The sequence below is a fragment of the Lycium ferocissimum genome, chromosome 11 (assembly GCF_029784015.1).
Source record: "Lycium ferocissimum isolate CSIRO_LF1 chromosome 11, AGI_CSIRO_Lferr_CH_V1, whole genome shotgun sequence".
Classification (NCBI taxonomy): Eukaryota; Viridiplantae; Streptophyta; class Magnoliopsida; order Solanales; family Solanaceae; genus Lycium; species Lycium ferocissimum.
In genome coordinates, this window is record NC_081352.1 from 30,005,742 (window position 1) to 30,028,375 (window position 22,634).

General features: G+C 32.7%; 1 protein-coding gene and 1 pseudogene across 1 annotated transcript; both read left to right on the forward strand.

Annotated features, from left to right (window-relative positions):
* The first annotated feature begins 6,737 nt into the window (after positions 1-6,737).
* LOC132037863 (receptor-like protein kinase HSL1) lies at positions 6,738-11,041 on the forward strand. The gene is made up of 2 exons (XM_059428495.1): positions 6,738-9,460; positions 10,317-11,041. The coding sequence occupies exons 1-2, from the start codon at positions 6,856-6,858 to the stop codon at positions 10,706-10,708; spliced, it is 2,997 nt and encodes a 998-aa protein (XP_059284478.1). The 5' UTR covers positions 6,738-6,855; the 3' UTR covers positions 10,709-11,041.
* Positions 11,042-13,854: 2,813 nt separating this feature from the next.
* On the forward strand, positions 13,855-22,136 carry LOC132038217 (receptor-like protein kinase HSL1; annotated as a pseudogene).
* The last annotated feature ends 498 nt before the right edge of the window (positions 22,137-22,634 follow it).

Genomic DNA, 22,634 nt, shown 5'->3' on the forward strand with positions numbered 1-22,634 from the left:
GAAAAAAGCGTCAATTTTACAAAGAACAACACCCAAATCAAATTAAAGAGGCAAGGAGATGATGAATTTCCAAGATTTAGAAATCGGGACCCAAGATTTGGTGTTCTCCCAAATCAACATACTCGAACTCCAAGCTCATCAACAAAGGCCGAAAGCAAGTAAAATGGAAATCAATTTTGAGCTGGATTTCGAAAATGAGCTTCAACACCAGCACTCTAGTTTCCAATTAGGGATTTTAATTTTTGTTCTTCTTTTCGTAGGACTAGACTTTACTATTTAGGATTTCATTTTATGCATTGTAGGACCTTTACTTTCAATATTAATAAAACAGCCCATGGGGCCTTATTTAAAAAAAAATAAAAAAAATGGAATAAATATATTCCGACATGCTTAATGAATAAAGTCACTTTAGATGGAAAGCTTAACCATCTTTATAACTACCCATACCAGCTTAATAGTTTGTGACTTCTATAGTAATTACTCCCTCCGTTTACTTTACTTGTTCATTTTTTACTATGCATACTTTTAAAAAAATAATAAATGAAGTGCATAATTTACCAATATACCCATATTAATTAGTGCATATTTTTAGTGGATTTGAAAAATGATTTGAACTGAATATTTAATACTATGGGTAAAACAGAAAAAAAGAAATTGTCTTGTCTTGATATGCTAAAAGTGACAAGTAAAATTAAAAATCTATTTTTAGAATATTGGACAGGTAAAAGTGAATGGAGGGAGTAGATAAAATTGAGTGATTTTTCGTTATAAAATATGATTTAATTATGATTTATGGAAACTTGTATTGGGAAATGTTGACCGTGTTGTCAGCCTTGCACCTTGGAGATCTTTTGTTTATTTAATTTGGATCACTTTTTGATTTGATCGCAACATCTCCCTTTTAATTCCCTTGCCTAGCTTGCAAGCATAGTAAGTATTACTATTTTTACTTTTATCTTATGATGACTTTTACACAATAAGTACTCTATGCTCAATCATTTTTATGCTAAGATCTTGGTCACATATGCAAAAAGTGAAAATTCAGAATGAAGAAATTAAAGGGAAATAAGTATGTCTTCCACGCTTCATGTAGTTCATATATGTTTATGATCCCTATTAGCTGTTATGAACTAGTGAAAGTGAACATACATTTATCACTCTTAATTAGAGACTTCTATTTTAAAGTTGTCCTAAGCAAAGGCCAAATCATTAGTATTAGTAAATTTATCAACGGATTCTATATTCGTTAATACATTTTCCATCGGCATAGCAACCGAATATCAGTTTAAATTCATACACGAAATTTTTTACACTAGGGTGCGTTTGGTACGAAAGGAAAATATTTTCATGAAAGCTATTTTCTTGAAAACTAAGAAATTTGCTTACTCATTTACTTTGGCAAGTAAGAAAAGATTTATTATCCAAGGAATTTTTATATGTAATCTAGCACAACACTATGAGGGTGGCTGAGTGAGGGTGAGGTGGTTAGATATAGAACTTATTTTCCCTACTCCTATAACAGAATTCATTAATTTCTTGACTTCTAAGAAACTTATTTTCCTAATATTTTGACCAATCAAATATAGAAAAATTTAAAATCGTTTTCTGAAAAACATTTTCCTCTGTACCAAATTCACACCCTAGTTAAGAAAATTACCAACGAAATTATATGCTACAATTCCTTAGCTTCCTACCCGACATAGGTCAATAATATTAGTACATCCAAAATTGACTAATAATATATTCAAGATTAAAACACAATTAACGTTACAAATCATGTGGTTGCAAAATCTTATTATATCATTAGCCAATTGCTCCACACCCAAGGTGTTAGTAGACAGATTGAAGAAAAAAATACAACATAATAATTACTTGTGTTCCCTTTCCACCCCCTTCATACACCAACATTAATGTTCAAAGGCTGTTCTCATTTGGATAGAGAAGAAACTTTTAGAGTTTTCCTTTTTAATCATTTGGTATTTGATATTCAGTAATCATTATTGCCAAAAAATGTAATTTTTTTATGGATATATTCGTCGCCACGCCATCTGCTATATTGGATATCCAATGGAAAGTTCATCGAAAGCTCTTCTGATGAGTCAATTTCCAACATATTTCCGATATGAATTTCCAATTAATTAGAATATGCACCGTATAGAGCCCATTAAAGGGAATAGAAGCGAATTCAAAATTTAAAGTTTATAGATTCCTACATGTATTTTCATTTTCAAGTTAATAACTAGGTTCATAGAATAGATAGTATGTGGATATTTTAACATATATGCAACATCTGGCAAAATTACTTGGTTTCCGTGAACCTATATGTAGGTTACACTCCGGATCCGTCATTGAAAGGGAAGAGTACACTATTAAAAATTTCTCCACTCCCAAAATCCCGAATTGAAGGTAAAAATATCTCATTCATCTTACCACAGTACTCGGCTAATAATTTTTTGAGCCTTTGTTGGATTGCTTGTCAAATACACTATATTTGTTCTTCATTTCCAAATAGTTGAAATTCTGTCCAGCAACTCCATGTTTTGCCCTCTCAAGCTCAAACAAATCCCTCTTTTTCTTTCTATTTCAATTTCTATCTTACTTAGTTGACCATTTTCAGAAATTAGAAAGTACTGCAAGATTTATTTATGGTGTCTAAAGAAATAGTTTATGTATGAAGCAACAAAACTACAGTAATTATCAAACTCGTGACTACCTTTTTTCACCCCCAACAAAATTACATCATTTCTTGTTGGAAAATGAATATGTCGTGAATGGAAAAACAATGAGTTGAAGTTGAAGCTACCAAGATAACTTGAAAAACACCTTATAGAAGATGGAGATTACCACAGTCCACATAGCACATGGGAAAAGTCACACTGCCAACACTTGGTTAATCAAATTTAAATTATATATATATATATATATTGATAGTATAAAATATATATTTATGCAATCAGCTTACTTATAAGGTAATTATATGTAAATTAATTTAATGAGAAGCATTGATAGATTACCTAATAAAAATGGAAATTAATCTGCTATTGCATATTGAGTTAAAATACACTTTTAACGTAATTTTTTTTATACTATCAGTGTATGTATTACTTAAACAGTTTAAGTTTTATAATTTTTCCGTCCATTTCTACTTGTCATCTATAGTAAAAATAGATGTTCCTACTTGTCCGGTTTAGAAAATCAAAAGATAATTTATCATTCCTTACCTATTTTTACCCTTGCTATTAATTACTAGGTTGTAAACTTCAATGAATTGTTAGTGCCTGCATAACTTGTAAAGTATGTTTAATTGATTTCAATAATTAGATGACTTAATAATAATTAAAGATGATATAGTAAAATTGTCATTCTATTTATGACTCCTTAAGGATCGTTTGATACGCGAACTAAATTATCCCGATATTATAATCTTGGAATTATAGTCCTGAGACTAATTTATCTCATCTGAAATGCAGGATAAAATAATCCCAATTATGATGGGATAAGGTGGGATATCCCATGATTAGTTTTGGGCTTCATTTTATACTCCATTTGGTACAAGATATAAAATTATTCTGGGATAAATTTATACCTTGTATCAAATAAAGTATAAAATTAATAACAAACTTAATACTGAAGTATCCCACCTTATCCCTTATACCAAACCACCCCTTAAGGTGCGCGCCAAATCAAATACAGTACAAGTAAAAATTGACAAAGGATTACAATGCTAGTGTAAAATCCAAACGACATTTACAGATCTTGAAACAAGTAATGTCATAGAGTACTTGTTGGGAAAGGGAAATTTCTGGAACAACTCTACATTTTTAACTGCTCTGTTTGACTTACCCGGTTTTGATAACTCTGGACACACTTTTTACTGTTTATCTTGTGTCTTGTTATTTACACTAAATTCCAGGTTGTTGTTCACGATAAAATCCAGGATTTTGATTTGATTCCATGGCTGTCACGTACTTTGCGTAACAGTACAAGAATCATTTGTTTAGTTAATATTCCATCCGTCTCATTTTAACTTTCATTTTACCTCAAAAATTTTATCTCAGAATAATTATCATTTTAGGATTTCAAGACTAAAATTGATAATTGTTTTCAACTATACCCTAAATATTAAAGAAGTATGCACAATATGTTAAGAGAAAAAAATCAATTAACCTTCATTAAATATAGACAATTTAGTAAACGATACCTTATACATTTATTATCTTCTTAATTAGCGTGAAAAGAGCTAAAATGACGATTAAAATAAGACGGAAGGAGTAAAAGTCTTGTCACCATCAAGTTATTGTAAGATGATAAGTATCCTTTATTGTTGGTAAAAAAATAGATACGAAGTGAAATCGTATTTTTAATAGAGAAAGTTCTTTCCCTATAAGTGTTATTTTTTGACGAGAATGAAGATCAGGGGAAATTCAAAAGGGGTATCAAATACCCAATGAGAAACCAAAAAGAAAAGGGAAAAATTCTCATCACCCAAAATGACCATGGGTTAAAAAATGTGCAATTTTGGCCCTGTACTATTCCAAACTGAGAAACTTAGTTATTCGATAAACTATAGGTCTAATACTATCTCAGTTATTAGAAAATTTTTTTTTTTTTTTTTTTTTTTTTTTGCCTTTGACCCCTAAAGAACTTCAAACGTGAGGATAATTTTAAATCACAACTAAATGTTATGGGACAAATTAAAATTATTTTGTGAAATAAGTTGAACACGTAAAATCTACTATTTCGAGCTAGAGCTCAGATAGTGACGAGAACAAATATGAGATGGTAGAAAGAATATGAAAGGATCAAACTCCAAAATTTTAAGGAGGAAAAAAATGTACAACTTTAAATAGTACATAACCAAATTTGAACTTTTTTCCTTAAGAATAAATAGTGGAATCTCCCATGTGTGTGTGTGTGGTTTTTTTTTTTTTTTTTTTTTTTTTTTTTTTTGCTTTTCGGATTTTCTTATCTTGAAGATCTTCAAAATCAGAAGTAACTTGATCCTTGCATTTTAATCACTCATATAATCTCTCAATATGAAATGTTTTACTTTAACTAGTAAATTTGTTTGGGATTTTTTTTTTTATATTCATGTCAATCTTATTCTTTATTGGTCTATACATTTTAACGGGTGATGTTTTTGAAAGATACGCTAAAGCTAAAAGCTCCAAAATATTCCTTTCTAGCATTTATTTCCTTTAATTCGAAAAAAGTTTTTGTTTCTTTAATGCATACCCCTCGTTTCCTAAAATTAATATTCTCACAACTTTCTCGTTTGGTCCCCCACATTGTTTCCAAAATTTGAAATGAGAGTTTCAATTTTAACATTATTCTTTCTTTCCTTCTGACAGTAGAACTTGTAATATATATTTTTCTATTTTAGGACGCTTTAACCAATAATAACAAAATATCAAGTGTAATTTCATAAGTGGTTTGGGGAGGGTGGTGTGTACGCAACCAACCCTTACATTCTGAATGTAAAGAGTAGGGGTGACTCAACGGTGAGACTAGTAAAACGTTTTTATTTTAAATAATCTTATATTTAAATTTATAAGTTTTAAATTTCTTTTTAAAATTTCGTGTCATACTTAATAAGTTACCTGTGTTCGGTGCATCCAATTTTCTCATGTTTGTTTGGTCAAATTTTTTGAAAAACATTTTTTTAGGAAAACAAGTTCACAAGTGGCATTTCACCAACCACCCTACCACCACCAACGCACCACCCCCATGCACTCCTCCAAATTTTTTCTTTTTGGGTTTTCACAACCCCCCCCCCCCCCCCCCTCCCCACACCCCCATCCAATTTTTTTTTCCTTAAAAAAAGTTTAAAAAAGTTTTGTTTTTTTTTTACACCACCCCCACAATCACCCCCTCCAAAAAAATCATTTTTTTTAAAGAAAAGTTTTGAATTTTTTTTTTTTGGCTTTCTACGTCATCCCACCAACCCCCATCCCGTCCCAACACCCAACCACCCACTCCAAATTTTTTTTTTTAAATAAAATTTTGAAAATTTTTCTTTTTTGATTTTCGAAACCCCCCCCCCCCCAGCCTGCACCCCGTATCCCCTCCCGAAGTTTCTACTTCATATTTAATTTTATCTTTAAAAGGAATTTATTAAAATGAAAAAATTGCGTGGTTAAATTTGGTGTGGGGTAGGTGGTGGGGGTGGATTGTAGTTGGGGGATGGTGAGGGATAGCGGATGGTGGTGGAGTTGGTAAGAATTTTTTTTCCATTTTTTTATAAAAGGAAAATAAAATATAAGAAATTGAAAATTTGGGAGGGGTGAGTGGGTGGGAGGGTTGGATGGAGCAGTGGTGCGGGATTGTGGTGGGTGGTGGCGTGGGGGTAGGGGTGGGTGAAGATGAAGTGTGTTCGAGGGTGGGATTTGGTTGGGGGTGGGTCAGGTGGGTGGTGGGTGTGGGGGTTGGGGTGGTATGGGGTAGTGGGGTTGGGGTGGAGTTGGTGGGCTTGGGTGAGTATTTTTCGAAAAATATTTTCAACCAACCACCTGAACATGAGAAAATAAGTAAGAAATTTACTTATTTTTCACTATCTAATCAAACATGAGAAAATGAATAAAAATTCACTTACTTTTCAGAAAAACATTTTGCGTGAAAAATATTTTCTTCCGTACCGATCACACCCTTAGTGTAAAATGAAACAAAGGAATGCTAGACGAATTAAAAACAAAGAAACACAATCATCTCGAGAGAAAAACTTTTAGTAGACAGACTCTCTATATATAATCAAACTTTACAACAATGTTTTAATCACTTTTATACTACTCTGTCACTCACCCTTTTCCCACACAAACCACTCATCCCCTTCAACAATTTTAATTCTCATTTTCAACAATGCATCTTCAAATCTTCCTCACACTTCTATTACTACCAACATTAATCCTCTCCTTAAACCAAGAATCCCTTTATTTACATACCATAAAACACCAATTCCACGACCCTGACAACGTTCTTTCAAACTGGAACATCCATAACAACAACTCACACTCACCATGTAACTGGTTCGGCATAAAATGTAACCCCATAACTCATTCTGTTACATCAATTAACCTCTCAAACACAAATATATCTGGTCCATTTCCTTCTCTTTTATGCCGGTTAAAAAACATAAACTACATTTCATTCTACAATAACAACATTAACTCAACACTTCCCAATCAACTATCCACGTGTCAATCTCTCGTGCATCTTGATTTAGCTCAAAATCTATTAGTCGGTACACTTCCAGCTAGTTTAACTGAATTACCGAATTTGAAGTACCTTGATTTGACTGGAAATAACTTTACAGGTGAAATTCCAGCAAGTTTTGGTAATTTCCAGGAACTTGAAGTTCTTGGTTTAGTTGACAATTTGCTAACAGGGACAATCCCAAAGGAGGTTGGAAACATTTCGAGTTTAAAACAGTTAAACTTATCGTACAACCCGTTTTCACCGGGTCGGGTCGCACCGGAAATTGGCAACTTAACGAATCTTGAAGTGTTATGGTTAACTGACTGTAACTTAATTGGTGAGGTACCTGATACGTTAAGGGGATTAAAGAAGCTTGTTAACTTGGACCTTGCGTTAAACAACTTGTACGGTGAGATTCCTAGTTGGATAACTGAGTTAACTAGTGTTGTGCAAATTGAGTTGTATGGTAATTCGTTTTCTGGCGAGTTTTCGGTTAATGGGTGGTTGAATATGAAGGCGTTGAGGCGGGTCGACTTGTCGATGAACCGGGTCACCGGGTTGATACCGGGTGAGTTGTGTGAGTTGCCACTTGAGTCACTGAATTTATATGAGAATAGATTGTATGGTGAGTTACCTAAAGGCATTGCGAATTCGAGGAATTTATATGAGTTAAAGCTGTTTAATAATAGTTTAAATGGAAGTTTACCTAAAGATCTTGGTAAATTTTCACCATTGGTTTTTGTTGATGTTTCAAACAATGAGTTTTCCGGGGAAATTCCGGAGAATTTGTGTGGAAATGAGGTTTTGGAGGAGGTTTTGATGATAGATAACTCGTTTTCGGGTGAAATTCCGATGAGTTTGGGACAATGTCGGAGTTTATTACGTGTGAGATTAGCACGTAATAAGTTCTCCGGCGATGTTCCAGTGGAATTTTGGGGGCTGCCACGGCTTTCGTTGCTCGAGCTAAGGGACAATTTGTTTTCTGGTGGGATCGCGAAAACTATAGCTAGTGCATCGAATTTATCAGCTTTGATTTTGTCAAAGAACAAATTTTCGGGTAATATTCCTGAAGAGATTGGTTTTTTGGAAAATCTTGTTGATTTTGTGGGAAATGATAACAAGTTTTCAGGGCCGTTACCGGTTAGTATAGTGAATCTTGAGCAATTGGGAAGGATGGATCTTCACAATAATGAATTAAGTGGTAATTTTCCAAGTGGGGTTCATTCTTTGAAGAAATTGAATGAATTGAATTTAGCAAATAATGATTTTTCGGGAGAAATTCCCCGAGAAATTGGGAGCTTATCCGTTTTGAACTATCTTGATCTATCGGGAAACAAGTTTTCAGGGAAAATTCCGATTGAGTTGCAGAATTTGAAGCTCAATCAGCTGAATTTATCGAATAATGGGCTCTCGGGTGGAATTCCTCCCTCGTATGCAAAGAAAATGTTTAAGAATAGCTTTCTGGGGAATCCCGGTTTATGTGGAGATATTGAGGGTTTATGTGATGAAAGAGATGGAGGTAAAAGTACTGCTGGTTATGTATGGTTACTGAGATTGATTCTCGTACTTGCTGTTTTAGTGTTCGTACTCGGGGTGGTTTCGTTCTATTGGAAGTATAGGAATTTCAAGAAAGCAAAAAGGGTGGATAGATCGAAATGGACTTTGATGTCTTTTCATAAGTTGGGTTTTGATGAGTATGAAATACTGGAAGCACTAGATGAAGACAACATAATCGGGAGTGGTTCTTCCGGGAAGGTTTACAAGGTCGTTTTGAGTAATGGCGAGGCTGCTGCTGTGAAAAAACTTTCAAGAAGTTCGAAAATAGTAAACGAGAGTTGTGATGACATCGAGAAAGGTAACTTTCATGACGATGGATTTGAAGCGGAGGTTGAGACATTGGGCAAGATTCGACACAAGAATATTGTTAAGCTATGGTGTTGTTGTAGTACAAGGGGTTGCAAACTTTTGGTTTATGAGTACATGCCTAACGGAAGCTTGGGTGATTTGCTACACGGTAACAAAAGTGGGTTGTTGGATTGGCCTATGAGATGTAAGATAGCCATGGATGCTGCCGAGGGACTCTCATACTTGCATCATGATTGTGCTCCTCCGATTGTTCACAGAGACTTTAAGTCGAACAATATCTTGCTGGATGGGGAGTTTGGAGCTCGAGTTGCTGATTTTGGTGTGGCAAAGGCGATTGATGACAATGCCAATGGAACCAAGTCTATGTCAGTCATTGCAGGGTCTTGCGGTTATATTGCTCCAGGTAAGAGGATTAATTTTTGCTTTTGGAGTTCGAATTGCATGATTTTGCTGAAATTGGTTCATATGGATTCCATACTGATTTTTGTTACAAATTGTTATGCCTTAAATTGCAAACTGTAGTTATGTTGTATGACAGTAATTTGGTCCATTCACCTATGTTGCTCGGACTCTTCAAAATTCCTGCCGCACTCGTGTGTAGGTGTGGGTTCCACGCTGCATTTGGTCAACTTACTGAAGGTGTTTTGACTACATCTCTAATCGAGGAGTATAGATTGATTGAATCTCTGATTTGATTTTGAAATTTATATGTTATACTATATAATAAAGTATGAGAAAGCTTTGCTATTACGCAAGATATCTTATGGATACAATATTTGGCGTTTATAAATAAGTAAATTTTATTAGTTTTAATTCAATAACTTCAATTAATCGAAATTTATACTTTATATGTCATAATATACATTTACTGGTTGTATCTCAGCACCCGTATCTGCACGCGTATCCATACTCCCTAATCCTAAAATTTATGTGATGAAGAATCCAACAACTAGATTTGCACCCATATCAGATACCCAAAGCCGAGTTGGATCTATTGATCGATGTTGCTCGGATCCTTGAAAAAATGCACTGGGTCTGTGTTGGATCCTCCAAAAGTAATTCAATTTTGGAAGATCTGATACGGGTGCAACAACATATTTGGAGGATCCGAGCAACATAATTCTTTAAGTGCCCTTGTACATTAACACTAAGTTCAGCTCCAACAACACTGCATTGTAGTATGGTCATTCTTTGTTTATTTTCACTTTCTGGTTCTTGTAGTGCTACTCCCACTGTACTAAATTCTATTCGTGTTGCAGAATATGCCTACACACTTAGGGTGAATGAGAAGAGTGATATTTACAGCTTTGGCGTGGTAATCCTCGAGTTAGTGACAGGGAAACTCCCTGTGGATCCCAAATATGGGGAAAAGGATTTGGTCAGGTGGGTTTGTGCTACTTTGGACCAGAAGGGTATAGATCATGTTATTGACCTGAAGCTGGATTGTTCTTTCAAGGAGGAGATATGCAAAGTTCTAAATATTGGCCTCCTCTGCACTAGCCCTCTCCCAATAAACCGACCCTCGATGAGAAAAGTCGTAAAAATGTTGCAAGAAGTTGGTGCTGGAAACCAGCTCAAGACAGCATCAACTGATGGCAAATTGACCCCATATTACCACGAAGACGCATTAAATGAAGAAAATGTAGCTTAAAGATAGTCAACATGCTTAAATCCTAGCTCGACTTGCTTGAGATTGAGGCATAGTTGTTGTATCGTGAAAGTGGAGATCTGTGACTTATTTCATCGGCTAATTGCGTAATTGTTTGTCCATCAGTACTCACTTGATGTTTGCTTTATTTTGGGAGAGAAGGGGAAGACAAAATTCCGAAATGCAAAAGGGATGGATGTTTTTTTAATACACTGTAAATTTACAAAAATTCCGAAAGTTCTTTATTACTAACAAGTTTAATGTTATCTGCATTAAAGCCTGATGTTATATAATTTGTACCTTACTCTGTATCTAGATACTGAATTTTCACCAGCATATCTTTTTGTGAATCCTTGCCATCTACACTACCAAGTTGAGTTTTACAAATGAAACTAATGCTTCTAGTGGTAACTAATATAATTATATAAGTATGTTAAATCTTTTGCATGCGCAAAGCACGTTAAAATGCTTTTATGATAATAAATGACGGTGAGACTTGAACCCGGACCTCTATTTGTACCATGTTGAATTGTGTGGTCGATCAATTTAACCTTTTAGAAATGATAGTCACACAATTCCAATATAATCTACTAATTTCGAAAGCTAACTTATGCTGATAAAGTTTGGATAAACTTTTATTTTCAATTTTACCTTGACTTTGCTTCAAATTAATGATTTGGGGACAAAAGTTTTGGAGAAGTGCAAATGTGTCATTTTTTTATAGATAAATCTAAAAATTTCGTGATGAACTGTATGAGTACTAAAATTCTATCTCAACTAGCTTTTGAAGTTGAATCCATTTTTATTCATGAACAGAAAGTCATCTGTTCAACTTTCTTCATTATTATTCGTACAAAACATGAAAGACAAATAAACTAGAACAGATAAAGGCAAAATACTAAAATCAACCTGAAAACCAGATGCATTACATGGATTTATCGCATTTGTTGTATGTACGTATAGTCTAATGTACACATTGTTGTTCAACAAAAAAGAAAAAAGGACGTGCACACGTACAACAAATCCAACAATGGTATCACAAAGCCATTCACAAGTATTAAGTCGTGGTAATAGTCTTTTCTCGAGTCCCGGGATTCAAGATCTATATCCAGTCCAGTGCAGACTGAAATTAAATTATCAAAATGAAATTATGGGTGATATAAGATGAAATACACACATTCAAACAATAAGTTTAGCAACACCTACATGCCAGAGCATAGATATGAGATACATAGGAACTAGCGAAGGACAAATTTTATAGCTAAACAACAAAATTTGTCGCTAATCCTATTTAGCAACGGATTAATGATATATTATCAAAACATTAAGCTAGTATACAACTTAGTTATTGATAGATTAGGCGATGAAATTAGTAGCTAATTCCTTTTTTCTGATAAGTATATATAATGACGCAAATAGATACCGACATTATATATATTGACACAGACACTAAAACACAGAATTGCTATATAGAGATAAGCAAGATGAAATCTAACCACTGGTTTCCATGAGAACAGTGAATATGAAGCCAATCTTTAACAACACCATGTTAGAAATAAAAAGACTGTGTAGTATGTATCACATGTCATTGCTTTTAAGATAGCCATAATTTATAGGCCTTCTAGTAATAAACAAGCTCTTTAGTTGTATTATAGTAATTTTCTTATTAGTTCTTTAATTGTTTTATCTTTAAAAGTCAGTCTCGTGCTTGTCTCTTTTAAATAATGAGTTTGTGATTTAAAATTGCATTAAATTGTTAGCTTGTACTAGGTAGTCATATAATACATTGTGCTTCCCAATTGCTTCAATTACAAATAAAGAGCTAACCAGATTTTGAATCCGTTAATATTGAAAGTGCATGTGAAATTTAAAGATGATTTAAATCATATAATTTTGTAATTTGGGTATGAATGCTAAAATACATTATTAGACTAAACATAGCGTGCATCTTAATTCATCAATTAAAAATATTGACTTTTGAAAAAAAAAAAAAAGGATGGAATTTATTTTTCCTACTACATTGTAAATTTACCAAAAATTCCTAAAGTTCTTTATTGCTAATAAGTTTGAAGTTAATCTGTATTAAAACATGATGTTATATTTGTACCTTTCTCTGTTTCTTGGTAGTGAATTTTCACCCGCAAGTTTAGTTGAACTTTACAATGACGCTACCCTTCTAGTGGTAACTAATTTCGATCAATTTCAATTCAATACGATAGTTTGAGTTGAGCGTTTGGTTGTATTGTCTTATAGCTTACTAATTCTTATTTTGATGTCCTTCTTCTCCTTCGTGGAATAGTTTCCCTTTGCGGCTTTGACATGAATGCAGATCGTCGATTATATTTCACTAGTCAATTATTTTAAGTAGAATTTGTGGAGTTACTCATTACTCTGTCTCGTTCGAGAGAAGAATCACATGATATATAAGTTCATATGGGATAAAGGGGTTTCAATTTGTAATTCTGCAAAGTAATCGAAAGAGACTCGTAAATTAGAAGTTGAATCTTCCCTTATGAAAACATGCACAAGACGTTTTTCCTCGAAAAACTCATTGACTTTTTTCAAGGCATACATTAACAACACTTTCTATTATCATATCCAAGAGGTTGAGATTATTCAAACGGTAATACTTGTTCGATTGAAATATGATAACTAATGATTGATCTCAAAAGAACCGATTAGACATTAAAGGTGAAAGTCAAAAAGAATTAATTTCTTAATTGACAATATCATGTGTATCTGTTGTCAATCTCCCTTATTTCTCTCATTGATATTCTTTATCTCTCGTAGCTCTCTCACTTAATGTGATTAATCTTGCTTTCACAACATTTGTTTCTCACACTTGTGATGTTAATTAACCACTCTCAAGTCAAAGAATTATTTCAATAAATAGTTGTACCTATTCCCCTAGAGGCGATTTCTGATTTTTGACGAGTTATGAGCTTATTTTATCATTATGTTTTGTGCTCGTCAAATTTTGGTCATGTTGACGGGGTTTGGGCAACAATTAAATTTCAAAACAATTCTTGGTGCTAGCTAATTCAGAGTCATTTTTACTTTCTTGTATTTAACCTATTTTTCTTATTTGATCACATATAACATGAAATATTTTCTTTATCTGATGTGTGACTCAATCCTCATCTAAGGAAATGATTCAATATGACCCAGAGCTAGAGAAACATCCTTATGTCAACCAAGAAAAGAACTATGGAAGGGTCTCAAGACAACCTTCAATCCAAGACACTATGGAAGGACGTGTGACGTGTGCTAAGCAACCTTAAACTAAAATTCAATAAGTACTAAAATTCTAATCCAACCAACTTTTGGAGTGGAATCCAATTTTTTTTTTTTTTCCTTCCATAGATAGAGAGTCATTCATCTGAATTTTCTTCATTATTCGTAGAAAACATGAAGGATAAATAAACTAGAACAGATAAAGGAAAAATACTAAAGGCATTGCGAATTCGCCGAATTTATATGAGTTAAAGCTCTTTAATAATAGTTTAAATGGAAGTTTACCTAAAGATCTTGGTAAATTTTCACCATTGGTTTTTGTTGATGTTTCTAACAATGAGTTTTCCGGGGAAATTCCGGAGAATTTGTGTGGAAATGAGGTTTTGGAGGAGGTTTTGATGATAGATAACTCGTTTTCGGGTGAAATTCCGATGAGTTTGGGACAATGTCGGAGTTTATTACGTGTGAGATTAGCACGTAATAAGTTCTCCGGCGATGTTCCAGTGGAATTTTGGGGGCTGCCCCGGCTTTCGTTGCTCGAGCTAAGGGACAATTTGTTTCCGGTGGGATCGCGAAAACTATAGCTAGTGCATCGAATTTATCAGCTTTGATTTTGTCAAAGAACAAATTTTCGGGTAATATTCCTGAAGAGATTGGTTTTTTGGAAAATCTTGTTGATTTTGTGGGAAATGATAACAAGTTTTCAGGGCCGTTACAAAGTACAGTGAATCTTGAGCAATTGGGAAGAATGGATCTTCACAATAATGAATTAAGTGGGAATTTTCCAAGTGGGGTTCATTCCTTGAAAAAATTGAATGAATTGAACTTAGCAAACAATGATGTCTCGGGAGAAATTCCCCGGGAAATCGGGAGCTTATCCGTTTTGAACTATCTCGACCTATCAGGAAACAAGTTTTCGGGGAAAATTCCGGTTGAGTTGCAGAATTTGAGGCTCAATCAGCTGAATTTATCGAATAATGGGCTTTCGGGTGGCATTCCTCCTTCATACGCGAAGAAAATGTATAAAAATAGCTTTCTTGGGAATCCCGGTTTGTGTGGAGATATTGTGGGTTCATGTGATGGAAGAGATGGAGGTAAAAGTACTGCTGGTTATGTAAGGTTACTGAGATTGATTTTCATACTTGCTGTTTTAGTATTCGTACTCGGGGTGGTTTCGTTCTATTGGAAGTATAGGAATTTCAAGAAAGCAAAAAGACTGGATAGATCGAAATGGACTTTGATGTTGTTTCATAAGTTGGATTTCGATGAGTATGGAATACTGGAAGCACTAGATGAAGACAACATAATTGGGAGTGGTTCTTCCGGGAAGGTTTACAAGGTCGTTTTGAGTAATGGCGAGGCTGCTGCTGTGAAAAAACTTTCAAGAAGTTCGAAAATAGTAAACGTAAGTTGTGATGACATCGAGAAAGGTAACTTTCATGACGATGGATTTGAAGCGGAGGTTGAGACATTGGGCAAGATTCGACACAAGAATATTGTTAAGCTATGGTGTTGTTGTAGTACAAGGGGTTGCAAACTTTTGGTTTATGAGTACATGCCTAACGGAAGCTTGGGTGATTTGCTACACGGTAACAAAAGTGGGTTGTTGGATTGGCCTATGAGATGTAAGATAGCCATGGATGCTGCCGAGGGACTCTCATACTTGCATCATGATTGTGCTCCTCCGATTGTTCACAGAGACTTTAAGTCGAACAATATCTTGCTGGATGGGGACTTTGGAGCTCGAGTTGCTGATTTTGGTGTAGCAAAGGCAATTGATGACAATGCCAATGGAACCAAGTCTATGTCAGTCATTGCAGGATCTTGCGGTTATATTGCTCCAGGTTAGACGATTAATCCTTCACTGTGGAGTTTGAATTACATGATTTGGTTGAAATTGCCGGCTTTTAGTACATATTATTATGCCTTCAGTTAGGAATTGTAGTTACGATGTATGCCAAAAAATGGCATATTTCATATATTATATGGTAAAACTCCCGATATCTATAATCATGTAGACACCCGTATATGACAGTAATTTTCGTATGTTCTTGAGCTATGTTGCTCGGATCTTTCAATAAATGCTACAAGTCTATGTCAGATTCTCCGAAAGTTGATTCCGAATGTTATTCAACTTTGGATATCTGACACGGGTGCAACAACATTTTTGGAGGATCCAAGCGTCATAGTTCTTGAACATAGCCCTTCATTACGCTGTACTTTAAGCACAGTGCAAAAATTTGTGTGTAAAAGTTCACTAAAATTATACTTCAACAAATAGTAGATATGAACCCATAATTTTTAATGATATAATGGATTCAATACTAAGAACCTTAAATGTTGAACCATAAAGCTTAAATCTTGAATTTTTTTGTACATTAACACTAAGTTTGCTCCATAACACAACATTGTGATATGGTCATTCTTTTGGTTGTATTTTCTTTCTGGTTCTCGTAGTGCTTCTCTGGTTGAACTAAATTTATTCATGTTGCAGAATATGCCTACACACTTCGGGTGAACGAGAAGAGTGATATATACAGCTTTGGCGTGGTAATCCTCGAGTTAGTGACAGGGAAACTCCCCGTGAATCCCAAATATGGGGAAAAGGATTTGGTCAGGTGGGTTTGCACTATTTTGGACCAGAAGGGCATAGATCATGTTATTGACCTGAAGCTCGATTCTTCTTTCAAGGAGGAGATATGCACAGTCCTAAATATTGGCCTCCTCTGCACTAGCCCTCTCCCAATTAACCGACCCTCGATGAGAAAAGTCGTAAAAATGTTGCAAGAAGTTGGTGCTGTAAACCAGCTCAAGACAGCATCAACGGATGGCATTAAAACAGGTTGGTTCGGATTTTTTAACAAACCAAATCAATTGCGTCGGGTTTTTAAATTTATACACCAAACCAAACCAATAAAATTCGGGTTTTTCAACCTCGGGTTTTCTCGGGTTATTCGGTTTTCTTGGGTTATTCGGGTTTTTTTTCGGAATAGTCTTGATACAAAACATATAACTTTTACTTCAAATATTTCTTTAGTCCTAGTAAGATACAACTATGTAATTAAGGTGTTTCATAAGAAAATAACACAAAATGTGAAAGAGTGATGACATTGTATTAAAATATTCAACAAAAGATAATAAAATCGGTTAAAAAAAATATTGCTAATTAATAAGCCATAAAGAAAATGACCATAATCTAAAAATACTAAGTCATGCTAAAATAAGTAAGGTTAATAAGTATTAATTACATGACAAGAAAAAAAAAACTTAAGTTATGTATTTTCACTCTCTAAACCAATTATGTAAAAGTAAAAAATAGATATCCAACATTATTGTCATTTCTATGGATAAATTGAAATTCTTTTTGTTAGTATTAGTGTTGAGTTGGTTTTGGTTTGGACTTTATATGAGTTACTAACATCGATAGGATATAAAACTTATTCACATTCAAAATCTTAAGTTCAAGCTTGAATAATATGATAATAGATGAAAAACTACGAAAAAAATTAAGAAATATTTATAAATTACATTACAAATAAATATTTTTATGTATATAATATTTTAAAAATTGAATACATGTAACGTCGGGTTGGTTTGGTTCGGTTTGACTTTTTTATAAACCAAACCAAACCAATTATGGTCGGGTTTTTTTTTTCCAATACCAAAACCAAGTCAAACCAAACCACTAGTCGGGTTTTTTTCTCGGTTTGATTCGGTTTATCGGTTTGGTGCGGTTTGTCGGTTTACTTTGTACACCCCTAGATGGCATATATAGTCAACATTAGATTACGAAATGTAGCTTAAAGATAGTCAACATATTTTGCTTAAATGGAGCGACATGGATAATGATGATTCATATATAGTCGAGCCCAACTTGTTTGGTATTAAGGCATAGCCTATATTGTGAAGTGGAGATTTGTGACTTATTTCATCTGTTACAAAAATTCTTGAAGTTCTTTATTATTAACAAATTTAAAGTTATCTGCATTAATGTTATATTTGTACCTTACTCTGTTTCTTTGTGCGCTAAGCTCGTTAAAATGCTTTTCTGATAATGAGTGACTATGAAATTTGAACTTAGACCTTGTCTTTCTCACTCTAGTCTCGAAGTTCTTCTAGATAAAAATTGTTTGGAGAGTATATGTAGGATGACGAGCCAACATAAAAGCTGTCCTACTGAAAAGTTAAGGTCCATTTGAATTAATTAGAGGTTAAATGTGTTCAGTTGAATAACACGTCCAGAAACCAAAACCAAATTAACATAATAACTCAGCAATCAGAATTATGATTTTTCTATCTTATGTATCTTTATTTTTTTTAAAATTCGCCGTGTTTTTTCCTTTTTGTATTGACTAACTGACACTTCTATTAAATGTTAAATGAAATTCTCTTAACTTGTGGAATTAACTTTCAATTTTTCAATGTTATGTTGATCGGTAAAATAGCTTCACAGCTAAAAGGTGAAACAAATACCAATAAAAAAGTTGGATATTAAGGAATTATCGATAAAGAACAAGAAAAAGGAATTTAAGATACATAACTAATTTAGTATTTATAAATAAATCTGAAAATTTTATGATGAATCATGCAAGTACTAAAATTCTATCACACAAGATTTTGGAGTTGCATCTATGTTTATTCATGGATATATAGAAAGTACATTCATTTAAATTTCTTCATTATTCTTACAAAGCATGAAAGACAAATAAACTTAAACACACAAAAGGGAAATACTAAAATCAACCATAAAACCGGATGCATTACATGGATGTTTTCCATCCGTTGCATTTGAGCAATAATGTCTAGGAAAAACATTGTGTTTCAGGAAAAAAGAAAATATTGTGTCCACAGGTACAACAAACCCAACAATCATTGCAATCACTATCGGAAGTACAAGTCCTTCCACAAGTATTAAGTTGTGGTAATAGCCTCCTCTCAAGTCCCGAGATTTCAAGATCTGTATCTCGTCCAGCGTTGACTAAAATTCAAGAACAATTTTCAAATTAAATTTGGTTGGTATATAAAATGATATGCATGCATTCAAACAATAAGTTTAGCAACACACACACGTGTGTGTGTGACTGGGTAGTTATGAATTCATTACTTAAGAAAAATATGCAAAAATTATAGGCGGACAAATTTTGTAACTAAACATTAAGATTTTTTGCTAATTTTATTTAGCGACAGATTATCGATAATTATATATAAAAAAAAAAGTCTACTAGCTACGAGTCATTTAATGACAGATTAGCGACGAAGTTCGTAAATTTTATTTTTGTAATAAATATATATAATGACGAAAATATGTACTGACATGATATATATTGACACACACAACAATACATAATTGTAATATAGAGATAAGCAAGGCAGAAATCTAACCAGTGACTGACATGAGAAGAACAGTGAATATGAAGCCAATCTTTAACGACATCATATTAGAAATGAAATGACTCCTAGTGTAGTATGTGAATATGTCATTGCTTTAAGAGGCCCTAATTTATAGACCTTGTATTAGAGTTATTACTTTTTTTATGTTTCCTTATTATTTCTTTAATTGTTTAATGTTCAAGTCTAACTCGAGCTGATCTCTCTTATTAAATAATGGATTCATGAATTAAAATCCCTTCCTATCTTTCCACATTTCCCGATAATGAAAATTGTATTAAATTATTAGAAGGTGATAGTTTTACTAGGTAGTTATGTAGGCATGTACTGTATTGTACTTCTCAATTGCTTCAACCAAAATCAAAGAGTTGACCACATTCTAGATTTGTTATTTTGAAAATGTATGTGAGATTTAAAGATGAATAAGATTATATTTCCTCCAATTCTAAGTGGCTTTAAGAGAGTTAATATTTATATATGTACGTACAAGAAAAATGAGTAATATTAGCCGGCTTTTATTTTCATTTCCATGATATTCTTTATTTATTAAATGGAAAGGGCCAAAAATGTTCATGGATTATCTCAAAAGGTCTAAATATACTCTTCATTCACCTATTTTGCTAAAATACCCATCCGTTCACCTTTTTGACTCACTTTTGCCCTTACTAACATACCTCTTTTCTATTTTTTTAAAAAATTATTCTTTTAATATATATATATATATATATATATATATATATATATATATATATATATTAAATTTTCCTTTTAGTTTTTTCTCTCCTTTTCTTTTTAAGTGACAATCGAGGCTCAGATTTGTCTTAGGCTCAAGGGAAAAAGTTTTTAAAATTATTATTTACTACTTTTCATATTCTTATTGGACGAAATTAAAACCTTTTCCCTTTATTTAAACCCGCCCCTACGCAACATACTCAATTTTGTAATAAAACATACCAATTATTTTATTTGTTCATAACAAATTATTTTATTTGTTCACCACAAAGACAAAATTATTATTTTATTTATTCAAATTTTTTGTTGTTTTTGTTCATAACAAATTACTTTTATGAACCAATCAACAACCTTAATTTTAGTTTTTGTTGTTTTTATTCATAATGATTTTTTTTTCTTTTTCTGTTTTTTGGTGAACAAATAAAATAATTTGTATGTTTTATGACAAAGTTGGGTGAACAAATATAAAATAATTTCTTATGAACAAATAAATTATTTGTAAGTTTTATGACAAATTTGGATATGTTGGTTTTAAATTTCATCCAATAGGAGTTTGACACATAATAACTAATAATTAAAAAAAAATTATACCTAAGCATAAGATAGATTTGAGCCTCAATTGTCACTTTAAAAAGAAAAAGAGAAAAAAAATACAAAAATTAAAACATAATTAAAAAATAAATAAATAAGTGGTCTGTTAGTTTTAAGGGCAAAAGTGAACCAGAAGGGTGAGCGGAGTGATATTTTTAGGAAATTAGGTGGATAAAGTGTATGCTTAGAACATTTGAGATAATCCAGAGACATGTTTGGCCATTTTCCATTTATTAAACTACTTATGGTATGAAGTACCAGTGAAACTAGTACTTATAAAAACATTTACCTATAATTACCTAAATAGTGATCTAATTGTGTGTATATATATATATATATATATATATATATATATATATATATATATATATATATATATATATATATATATATATATATATATATATATATATATATATATATATATATATATATATATTTTGCATCGTTAGTGCATAGAGCTTAAGTCGATTTCTCTTCCACAAATTCAAAAATTAAAAATAATCCATATAATATAAGAATTTTTTAATCAAAGAAGTAGTAGTACTGGTGCTTGTTTTCAGCAGCTCCAATTAAAAATATTGGCTTGACTTCAGCAGCCCAATTAAAAATATTGACTTCTAAAATAAAGAACTTAAAAAATATTGAATTGACTTAATTTCAGATCCATCATTAATGGATGATTGTAAGCATTACATCTAAACAGCCTAAACTCAATCAATTTAAAAAAAAAAAAAAATTGGATTTTTTTTAATGGCACCCTATATGCACTGTATTATGGATATATAGAATTGTGCCAATTGAGTATGCAACCTAAAGATGCTTGTCAAAGTTTTCACTGAGCTGTCCTCCCATTTTAAAAAAATTCAATCTATATTTAAAGCCCTTTCTCTTCCACAAATTCAAAAATTAAAAATAATTCATACAGTTATAAGATATTTTTATGAAGAAGTAATATAAAGTGGTGCTGATTTACAGTTGCCCCAATTAAAAATATTGCCTTGACTTGACTTTAGATCCATTATATTAGTCTATAGTTTAGTGTCAGGGGCTAATTGCTTCATTCTTGGTCCATCATATCAGGGGATTTTTTCCCTTCTACTTTTACATCGTAGATTTACAGAAATTCCTAAAGTTCCTTATTACTAGTTTACTACTAACAAGTTTTATGTTATCTGCATTAAAGCTGATGTTGTCTTTGTACCTTACTCACTTGATAGTGAATTTTCAACTGGTGATGTTCTACACTAGCAAGTTAAGTTGGTTTTTACAATGAAACTACTCTTCTAGTGGTATTTTTTTTTTTCATCTTCTAGTGGTAACTAATATATAGTATATACGAGCCTAACTAATATATAATTAATAAATTTCAAAACACTTTGTGCTAATCCAGGAGTCTTTTTTTGCTTTCTTGTATTTAACTCATTATTCTTTCTTAATTGCAGGTAAGAGAAATCCTAGCATCAACTACGAAACGAACTTATGAAAGGGTATCAACACAACCTTCACTCCAAGACACTATGGAAGGACGTGTGACAGAGTGCTAAGCAAACCTTAAACTAAAGAGTTAATGGTCAAAAGCATTTCTAAAATATCACTTTTTTCGCGAATTTTATATCTCAACTATCCATTATTTCCTTTACTTATCTAAACTATCACTCCTTCTGTATTAAAACACACATCAATGCTGAGTTGATCAAATATTTGAAATCAATCGACAATAGGCGCGCGGAAGTCGACTTAGCATCAGGGTGTGCTTTAATAAAAAGGGAGTGAAGTTTAGGTAGATGATGGAACAATGAATAGGTGAGGTATAAAACTCGCGCAATGTGATAGTTTAGGTGTATTTTTGCCTATTAACTCTAAACTAGAATTATATAAGTACTAAAATTCCCCAACAAACTTTTGGAGTTGACGCATTTTTATTCAAAGATATTTAGGAAGTCATTCATTTGAATTCCTTCATTATTCGTACAAAGCATGA